This window comes from Entamoeba invadens (assembly GCF_000330505.1).
Source record: "Entamoeba invadens IP1 unplaced genomic scaffold scaff_1105074725995, whole genome shotgun sequence".
Taxonomy (NCBI): domain Eukaryota; phylum Evosea; order Mastigamoebida; family Endamoebidae; genus Entamoeba; species Entamoeba invadens.
In genome coordinates, this window is record NW_004191664.1 from 11,508 (window position 1) to 21,873 (window position 10,366).

General features: G+C 30.6%; 3 protein-coding genes across 3 annotated transcripts; 1 reads left to right on the top strand and 2 right to left on the bottom strand.

The window, feature by feature from the left end:
• Nucleotides 1-2,571: 2,571 nt before the first annotated feature.
• EIN_243890 (hypothetical protein) lies at nt 2,572-3,180 on the top strand (the record flags this gene model as incomplete). Its single annotated transcript, XM_004183246.1, has 1 exon — nt 2,572-3,180. The coding sequence occupies one exon, from the start codon at nt 2,572-2,574 to the stop codon at nt 3,178-3,180; it is 609 nt and encodes a 202-aa protein (XP_004183294.1).
• A 92-nt stretch (nt 3,181-3,272) lies between these two features.
• On the bottom strand, nt 3,273-4,280 carry EIN_243900 (hypothetical protein; the record flags this gene model as incomplete). Its single annotated transcript, XM_004183247.1, has 1 exon — nt 3,273-4,280. The coding sequence occupies one exon, from the start codon at nt 4,278-4,280 to the stop codon at nt 3,273-3,275; it is 1,008 nt and encodes a 335-aa protein (XP_004183295.1).
• A 520-nt stretch (nt 4,281-4,800) lies between these two features.
• EIN_243910 (protein serine/threonine kinase, putative) lies at nt 4,801-8,856 on the bottom strand (the record flags this gene model as incomplete). Its single annotated transcript, XM_004183248.1, has 1 exon — nt 4,801-8,856. One exon carries the CDS (start codon nt 8,854-8,856, stop codon nt 4,801-4,803), a length of 4,056 nt encoding a protein of 1,351 aa, XP_004183296.1.
• Nucleotides 8,857-10,366: the final 1,510 nt, after the last annotated feature.

Sequence of the window (10,366 nt, forward strand, 5' to 3'; positions counted from 1 at the left end):
ACTTGTTTGTTGTTTATTATATTTTAATTAAATTTATACTATATTAATAGTTCATTGTTAAATTTATTTGCTGTGAATTGTGATTGTATTTCCACAACATTCCACAATCAAAATAGACAGTGGTCATACAACCAACATGTCAAATATTTACTGAACAGTTTATATTACAGATGTTGCTATTAAATACATAATTATATTGTTTATTCATTTTGTTATTAAACCTTTTTTTGTGTCACGGTGTGACGGGTTAGATTCTTTCTTTAAATTTTTTAATCGAAAAATCAACGACTTTCATAAAACATATACAAGACATTGAGTAATGATTTTTTAAATAACAAATCATTATAAAATTAACCAAGGAATTCATTTTATACATCAGAATGAAATAATATTGCTAAGTGATTATTTGGTTATTAAAATTATGAGAACGATTTTTTATTGGTAATTTTTAATCTTTAACGACAATACATTATTTTGCAAAACTTTATTGTTGAAAGGTGTTTATAATTTATCAAATATATGTACTGTCCAATAAAATTTTATTTCTTAAATCGATGTAACGGGTAAATAAATATCAATTATTGACACATTTATTCACATTTTGAAAATATCAAAACATATTTTTTCTTGGTAAAATAATTTTTGGATATGTGAAACTATAATTTAGAATTTGTCTTTTAGTAATAACAAAAAATTTAAAAACGTTTTGTTTTTCAATTAGAAAAGGAAAAAACAAAACCCTCATAAATAGTATATAAAAAACACCATTTTTTCCTCTTAGCACAATTTGTTGACTTAGCCTCAAAAGATTTTGTAGAACAAAATTGTCATTTTTCATTTTAACAGCCTCGAATAACAAAAAAAATTTAACCCAAAATGTTTTAAAAACCCTTAATAACATTATTTTTGACCAATAACAATTCGCAGTAATATTTCACGCCGCAGTGATTTTTCACGGTACTCTATACAAATATTGTTATTAACTAAATTTATCAAAATAAGTGATTATTAAATATTAAAATATTAAACAGAAAAACTCAACAAGTATTAATAATTTATTAGAACAAAAAAGCAAATGCAGGTGCCAACAGTGCAAAGACCTCAAACGCACCACTTGTGGTTTTGTACGAGTATGTCGATTTATCCACATTTGTCGAGTTCTGCAATCGTTTTCATATCCTTGTGGCTGCCTGTGTAGTCCGAGTTTTCAAAAGTTTTCAAGACAAGATTTTTCCCATAATTGCATATTGCTCAGACTCTTTTGATTTTCTAATGCACTCACCAAAGTAAAGTGATTCTCTTGGATTTCCATCTTCATTTGAAATTGAACACGATTTCCCATAGTACGTGTATTTTACAGCAACATAATCAGGTAGATTGTACTTAATAACGCCTTCTGTTGCAACTTGTGAACTGGATCAACCAAGTGTTGCAGTCATTGGAATTGTATGTGTTGACGTACATGGTATTCGGTTCATACTTTACATAATTGAATGTTGATTGGTAACACTTACCAAACCTTTTAATTGCTATTTCACTGAAATTGAACTTGGCCATATACCTCACAAACACTCAATTGTTGTTGTTTTGTAATTTGTTTGAATTTAATTTGGGCAAAAAGAGGCAAATTATTTTTTTTCCTTAAATTTGGATGAGTGGAACATATTATTTTAAACATGTTTCAATATGTTATATATGTAAAGTATAATTTGTATTAGTACTGTGACACCTGGCTGCCAACTGGTTCGTCGTTGGTTAATTATCCTGTTGTCTACAACATCAACGATTGCATTGCTGTGAAGAACACTTTTGATAACAAGGGATGTGAAAATACAATTGATGACGCAAAACCCACAGAACATTAATACACAGACGTTTGCACAATAATGGGTGTTGGATCGACCAGATATGCAATTGAAGGAAATAAACTTGTTTTGAAAACGTTCACAAACAAGGATTGCACACTCACATTTACTCTGAATGTTGAAAATGAAGAACTTGACAAATGTGATAAATCAACTTACTCGTACAAACAAATTAATAATTGCTCTTTATTAATATATTTCAAAATGTTAAACATATCATAAATATTAAAAAATGCATTTCAGAATTATAATTCGACATTACTTTGATTGTTCACTTGTCTTACGTTATCAATAATATGTAAACTTGATTAAGTTGATAATTAATACATAATACAAATATTAAAAGTTGTATATTTGTTTTTTTAACAATTTTAAAATTTTTAAAAAATATTTTTTTTGTTTTGAAAATACAACAATTATTTCCTCATTACAACTATGATAATTGAAACGATCGATTAAATTATTATAAATGAAGATTCAAATAACATTTGTTTTTAAATATCAATAAATGTTATACCGGAAACCAATTTATTAGAATAATAAATAATATTACTTTATTAATTCCGATATAACACCAAGAATATTCAGACGAAAAAATCGATTGAAAAATCTTATATTAAATTTTACTGAATAACTTTTCACACATTGTTTTAGTAACGACTTCCACTATAAAACGGCGCTTTATCAAATTCACATCCAACAAATTATGGCCGAACACATACCCACTGAACGAGAGTTGATGTTAACAGGTAAGTTATACGACAGCACAGTTCCAGACTTGATAAACGAGCGAAGAGTCTGCAACGAGAAGATCATTGCTTTCAATAACGAACCAAAAGAAGAGAAAAGAGACGTCATCCTTCGTGAACTTCTTGGGGCGTGTGGCGAAAATGTCACATTTCTTCCTCCATTCCACTGCGACTATGGAAAGTACATCCAAGTCGGCTCAACGACGTTTGCAAACTACAATTTGGTTGTTTTAGACGCAAACCCTGTCTATATTGGAAGTCATGTTCTAATTGGTCCCAACGTCACAATACTTGCAGGTACTCACCCAACAGATCCAACTATAAGAAACTCGCTTTTGGAGTACGGATTTCCAACACGAATCAAAGATGGTGCTTGGATAGGTACTGGCGCCATCATCATGCCAAATATCACAATCGGCGAAAATTCAGTTGTTGGTGCGGGGAGTGTCGTCACTAAGGATGTCCCAGACAACACCGTCGTTGCTGGTAATCCGGCCCGAGTCATCAGAAAAGTAGAAACACACCCGGGTTGGACTACACAAGACAGAAACGTGCCAATCAAGTGATACTTTGTTTTATTTCTATTTATAATATTATTATAGTACATTATATTATATTATATTATATTAAAACAATAAAAACTTAAAACTACGACTGTTTAAATTTTGTGAATTACTTTTGTGTCTGGACTGAAACAGCATTCTCCGATTACTTTAATTGACTTGGGCAGAACAATTTCAGCCAGTGAGTCACAGCCTTTGAAACATTTTCGCCCAATTTTAGTGACATAATTATTCATTTCTACACGACTCAAATTTTTATTACCTAGAAAGCAGTTTTGCCCGATAGAAGTCACTAACTTTGGAATACAAACACTTTTGAGATTGCAATACATAAACGCATAATTGTTTAACTCCAACAAATTATCAGGCAAAACGATGTGTTGCAAATTTGAACATCCATAAAATCCCGTGTGGCCAATATCGTGTATTTTACTTGGAAGAGTCACCGAAGTCAAATCTGTTGCATTCTCAAAGCAAAAGTCGGGCAACCACGTCACAAAATTTGGGATTTGCAACGAGTGGAGTTTTGAATCATAAGTGTGTGTCCTCAAGTTGTAGTTACATGGATTTATCTGTTTGACGTCATCATAGTATTCCCACTCTACTCGTTCATATTGGACACGCTTGAACTCAAATTTAGATATTCCGTTATTTGCATACATCGACTTTGTCATGGTGCGAGTTACTGTTTCATACACTTCGTAGTCCCATATCACTATTTTGTAAAAGTCGATCTTCTCGAGTATTTCTTCAACTTTATTGGTGCTTTTTGTGTGCTTTTTCGAGTCTTCCGAATCGTCTGAGTCTGTCGAATTTGAGTCGGTGTCATCACTTGAAGTCGAAGAAGTCTCTGGAAACTCGGGAGGATATGTCTTTCTTATAATTTCATTTCCAAAAGTCTCATCTTTACGAGACCATATGTAGAGTGTCTCGATATTGGGAAAGTGCTTTATTGTCTTTCTGTTTAATGGGATTGGGTTGCAGTGAAACTTTTCCATGTTGTTTTGATATTTCTTACAAACAAATTCCAAGTTAATGAAATCGTCAATTGTTGTAAAGTACTGAGAAACAATCATCATATGATATCCATCTATTGTGGACATGTGTTTTTGATTATTTTGTTTTGAAATTATTTAAAAACACACTTTCAGTGGTGTGTTTTCTAATATCTATTTTTAAATTAATTTTATTTGATTAATAAAAATGTTATAATTAAATTTTATACTTCAATTGAATTAATTAAAAATACTTATGTTTGAAAGTTGAATGACATCACATTCAACATCTGGTTTTATCTAATTGAGTCTAATAAAAATTCAAATAGACTTTGAATTTTTACTATTAAAAACATTAAAATTTTAATTTTCTATAGTTTTTATGTGTTTTATGCTATTTAATGTATCAATAACAAGCTATTAGTGATTTAACATATAAGCAGTTTTGAGTTATTTTGAATACCAAAGTGCAATGTAATACCATTGCATAAACTGTTATTATGGTCAAAACATTCAGACGTTTATATTATAGTATTTGTTTAAATAAGTAAATGAAAATATGCTGATTAACAATAACAAGACATTAATATGTTATAACATAACAAATTTTAACAACAATAAATAAATATCACAATGATTCTAATTGTTTAATCACCATCTCAATATCAGGTCTGTCTTTTGGCGTTTGTTGCCACGCCTTAACAACAACATCTTTCTGTTTTTCAGTCAACATCTCTGTATTGGGACGTTTGCCATAACACACTGAGTCTGCAATATCCCACGCGTATTTGTAGACATCCTTTGGAAATGCGTCACTCCACGTAAAACACTCATACATCGTAATTGCAAATGAATACACATCTGCCGCCTTCTTGTACTTCTCTTTGTTTAAGACTTCAGGCGCCATGTACTTTGGTGTTCCAATACCTTTTGTGAATGTCATGTTGGTCATCAGCATATTAATGTTTCGACTTGCTCCAAAATCAGTCAATTTCGCATTCACTTTGTCATTCACATCAAGTGAAAAGACAAGAATGTTGTCTGGTTTAATGTCTCTGTGTAATATCCCGTTTTCATGTAAATACAAAATTCCTTTGGCTGCGTCAATCATCATTTTATTGCGAATTTGTAAGTCAATTTCATTTGAATTTTTGTGACTCATCAAATCCTTCAAACTTCCATATTGTGCATATTCAGTGACCATACACACTTTACTTGGTATAAACACGGCGCCATAAAAGTGGACGATAAAGTCACTCCGGAATTTGTCCAACATTGAAACTTCTTTGGTAAATTCATCCATCACATTTTCTTGTGCACTTTTCATTCGTTTAATTACAACAGTGTTTCCCCTGTAATTTCCTTTGTATACAATACCAAAAGAGCCCTCCCCTATTTTGACACCTTCTATTAATTCGTCTGGATCAATTCGAATTGAAATCTTTGAAACAGCAGATATCCCAATTTCCTTGCAAATTGCTTTTTGTTGTGTATACGAATTTGCCACTAAAAGTATTTTACTTTCAATTTTGGAAGTACACGAAAGTGTCAGTAATATCTCAAATTCACACGCAAAGCCTTTTGGCAACACGACTATTTGTGGATTACTCTCAATTTGATATTTCTGGTTTGTGAGTGTTTGTGTTGAAATTTGAATTTTCATGTTGTGTTTGGTGACGTTACCAACACACAACAAATCTCTCTGCTTTTCGTTGACTTCGACTTCTTCGCCATCGTTGAAAACTATTTTTGTTTTATTTACCACAACGCCATCACCAACTGTCACAAATTGAATGTTCGACTTTGACATTTCAAATAGTGTCGTTGTCGTTTCAATGGACTTCTCTTTCAAATATTTTGAGACGTGTTTTACTATTAATACAATCACCAATATCGTCACAATGAGTATAACTATTATAAGAAGTACACCTATTAGTATAACCCACCACACAACATGTGAATTGCAGTAAGTGTCATTTGCACTTGGTGTGTGCCAAAATGAGCATCTTGTGCATTTTGAATGACCAACTTCTTTGCAATTTGTTATGAATGAAATATCAACACATTGTGAGTCAACCAAAACTTCATTTGTATCACATGAAGTACACGCGTATTTTGTTTGTACACACGTTAAACAAGTCGCATTACACTTTTCACACTCATTTGTGTTAACTGTGAAATACCCATCAGAACACTTTGAACATCCGTTTTGTGTTGTTTTTAATTGACACCCAACAATGTCGCTTTGTGGTTTGCATTCGTTATTGGACGTTCGATAATTTGTTAAATTGCACGTCAAACAGCTTTCTCTGTTGTTGCAAGTCCCACATTTGACGTCACATTTCTCACAATACAACCCACTTCTGTAATATCCATCATTACATTTGACACACCCACCTGATGGTATAAACTGTGTACAAATGCCATTCAAGACGTTGTTTGTAATACACTTGTGGTCACTCAAAAACGTCCCTTCTTTGCATGAAAGACAAAATGTTGAATTTGAGATGCAGGTGTCACAGTTATCATCACAACTCACACACTTCCCAAATAATAAAAAGTATTTGTCGTTACAACTGACACACCCATATTGCGTTGTTTCTTTACAATTGGATTGTTCAATTTCTCCATTGTTTTGTATGCAATTTCCATTATCGTCTATCGTGTAATTGTTAGTACATTCAACACATTTATTATTGAGTGTAAACACACACTTATCTTGTGTTACAGAACACCTCCCATTCTGTTCTGTTTCTTCATTGTTTTTGCAAGTTGTCGATTCACAACTACCACTCTCTGTGATTTCATAATTAGTTGAACATTTCATTGGCTTCTCAACATCACATTTCATCCAATTCGCATTATTTGTTGTGCAACTTATGCACTCGGAGTTATCTATGTAATACCCATCTTTACAGTAAATAATGTCGTTGTAAAAATAAACCGATGTGTCAAGTGTTAAATGGCACATTCCATCATCTCCAAGATAATAGCCATTATTACATACAATACACTTGTTGTTTTCACATATCATACAATTGACATCACTGCATGAACCACAATTGGCGTTGAGTTCTCCTTTATAACATTTAATACAATTAATCCCATTCGTTGCTATACAGTCTTTGTTTGTTGTGCATTGTCCATTATCAATAACATAACCACTTGCACATTTAATACACACGTCTTCATTACCAACTTCACAATTGTTATTAAATTGTACGCAATCATTACTGGCATTCAAATAATATCCATTTTCACATTCGACACAACAATTTTCCAAGTTGAATGTTTTACAATTTTGTGATAGACCAACACACTTTCCATTTACAAGTTTTGTGTTTGTATTACATTTTAAACAAATTGTTTTTGACAACGAATTTTTCATCAAAATACAATCCGGACTGATTGTATTGTAATTTTTATCATCCTCAAAATACAACACAGCAACATCACTCGCATTAAATGATTTGGTGAATGTTAAATTATTTACTTCTGTCACATTTTCTCCAAAGGATACAAAGCAATTTCCACCCATTGAAATAATATCGATAGTTCCTTCCAATTCAATTTTTATCTCTGTAATTTGACTGAATATTTCAATATTAAAATTCAATTTTGGAGTTACTCTCAATGTGTGCGTTGTCGAATCGTAATTAAAAGAAAGTGGTTTTCCTATATTTGTGTCTGTTACAGTTAATATCCCAAATGAAAATTTGATACTAAAATAATTAAATAGCAATGTAATATTAACACGGACATCGTCTTTGATTTGAATTTCTTTGATATTATTTGCATTATACATGTCAACATTTTTATCAATCACAAAAATTGTATTTAGCATTTGAACGTTTTTGAAATCGACAATTGAAACATTTTGATTCAAATTTAAATAGCAATTTGTGTCTGCGTCGTCACATGGACAGTGTGGATATTCAAACGCATAATTTTTATTTGCACTGTAACTCGTTTGATATTCACTTTGATTTAAAGTACACACCACGGTTCTGTTTTGTGGTACATGTTTCGGACAAAATCTCATCAGTCTATTATTTGATAAAAGAAACGCAGTTCCATCAGTACAATTATAAGGGAAGTCTTTTGTATGTAAATGAGAGTCATCATTGTTAAAGTTAAAACAATTAGAATCGTTCATTGACAACACGTCAAAACAATTTGAATTTCCAGTGGGATTTGTTATATAAAAATTTTTATCGGTGGTATTAGTGTACAAGTGAAGCCAATTAGATTGCCATAACACAATTGGGGGCTTTTCAAGTTGTGGGTTTTTAATCAACAATTCTCCACCAATTGAAAAAGAACCAAAAACTTTTATTGTCGAATTATCTTCGACAGTAAAATTATGTTCCGAGTGAAATGATCCATTGAGAACAACAGTAATGTCTTTGCTGATATAAAAAAGTTGAAAAGCATTCATCCAAGCTTTGGAATTGATTGTAATAACATTTGGAGATGAAATTAAAAGTGAACCAAATATTGTCAGTGTAGTAAATCGAAAATCTTCATTTAAACACAAAGAATAAGTTGACGAATTGAACTGATTACAATTAAAATTTCCATTTGAACTAAAACCTAAAGATTGATCAATTCCGATTGGTTGACAGTCGCATTCATAAGATTGGGTTTTAAGCACAAAAAGCGTGAAAAACAAGAAATCAAACATTTTAATTGTATATTTGAGATTAGATTGGAATCCTAAAAAGTAATTTGAACCATGGTAATAATTAGTTTTTTTAAATTAACACTAAAAACAACAATAATAATATTTGACATTAGAATATTTTTATCATAAATAAAGTTTTTGAAGAATACAAAAATTTGAAGCTTACAGATGTGGAACTAAGGTTTTGACCATGATTATAGTTTCGACTAATAATTAATAATTATTATACTATTGTAAAAACTAAAATATGAAATGTTATATTTTGACCATGTTTTTGAAATAAATAAGAAAAATTGATTATTATTATTCAAATAGTATTTAAATAATAAATCGAAATTATGGTACTTGTCGAAACTTTAGTTCCACATCTGTATATCAACATATTCATGAATTTAAATTAAGAAAAAACGGTATTTCGCCATAATATGGCAACAATTCAAAAAACTTTTCGTAATAGTTTTTTTTTAAAAAAAATTCAATCTTTATTTACTCAATACAGTAAAACCTCCCAAGAGTGGTACCTCTGAAGAGCGGGCATTTTTTAGACTGAAACTATAAATAGAGTTCTCTATCGAGCGGTAATTGAGGTTTGATTGGCTAAAAATGCCCGCTCTTGAGAGAACAAAATTACCACGCCCGCCCGCTCTTGGGAGGTTTTACTGTAATGTGGCAAGGTTTTACAGATTGAGTATTTACGAAATTTGAAGAAAACCAATTAATTATCAATTTTTTTGTAATTATTAAAAACCTTATTTTTACATCAATAAATCTTGAATTTATTTGGCACGCATTAAATACTTTATCGATAGTTAAACGAATTATCAAAATTTATTTTTTTTATAAAAATAGAAAAAGTCGAATTTGAAAGAGGTTTCATTGGAAATATTTTCGATGATGATTTGTGATTAAATTGTGTTGAAAAAGCGTGTTTCAACGTTTTTTAAAATACATTTTTTACTATAAACAAAACAATAATTAAGTGTTTGCTATTATGTTGAAAAATTGTCCTCTTCTCAGCTACTGTTTGTCCGTTTCTGTGTCACCAACTTTCCAAGTCCGTTCTGTGTTGACGCGTATACGTTTTTTAAACATGAAAGTCAAAAGAATTGGATCTAAGTAGTAAAACATATATACTCAAGCAGAGTCTATCACGGAACAGGGAAAAATTTGGAACTTGTCCCAAAAACGCATTTTAAAATGAAAAGGTGTATTTTTTCTTTGTTTTTACGACAAAAATAAAGTAGTTTTAATAAAATTCATAGTTATGTTTGTTTTTACGATCTCCAAAACCTTTTCTTTACAGATGGGGATTTTTTGCCGCGGTCATTTTTAATGTTAAAACGACAGTTAACAACAAAACTATAAAATATTAAAATGTATAGTATACAAATAAATGGTTTATTAATATAATATCTATACTATATAAAATAAAACTATTAATTATAATTTATAATATTATAAAATATTAGAAATTGTTTAATAAAGATGAAATAATAATTTAACTTATTAA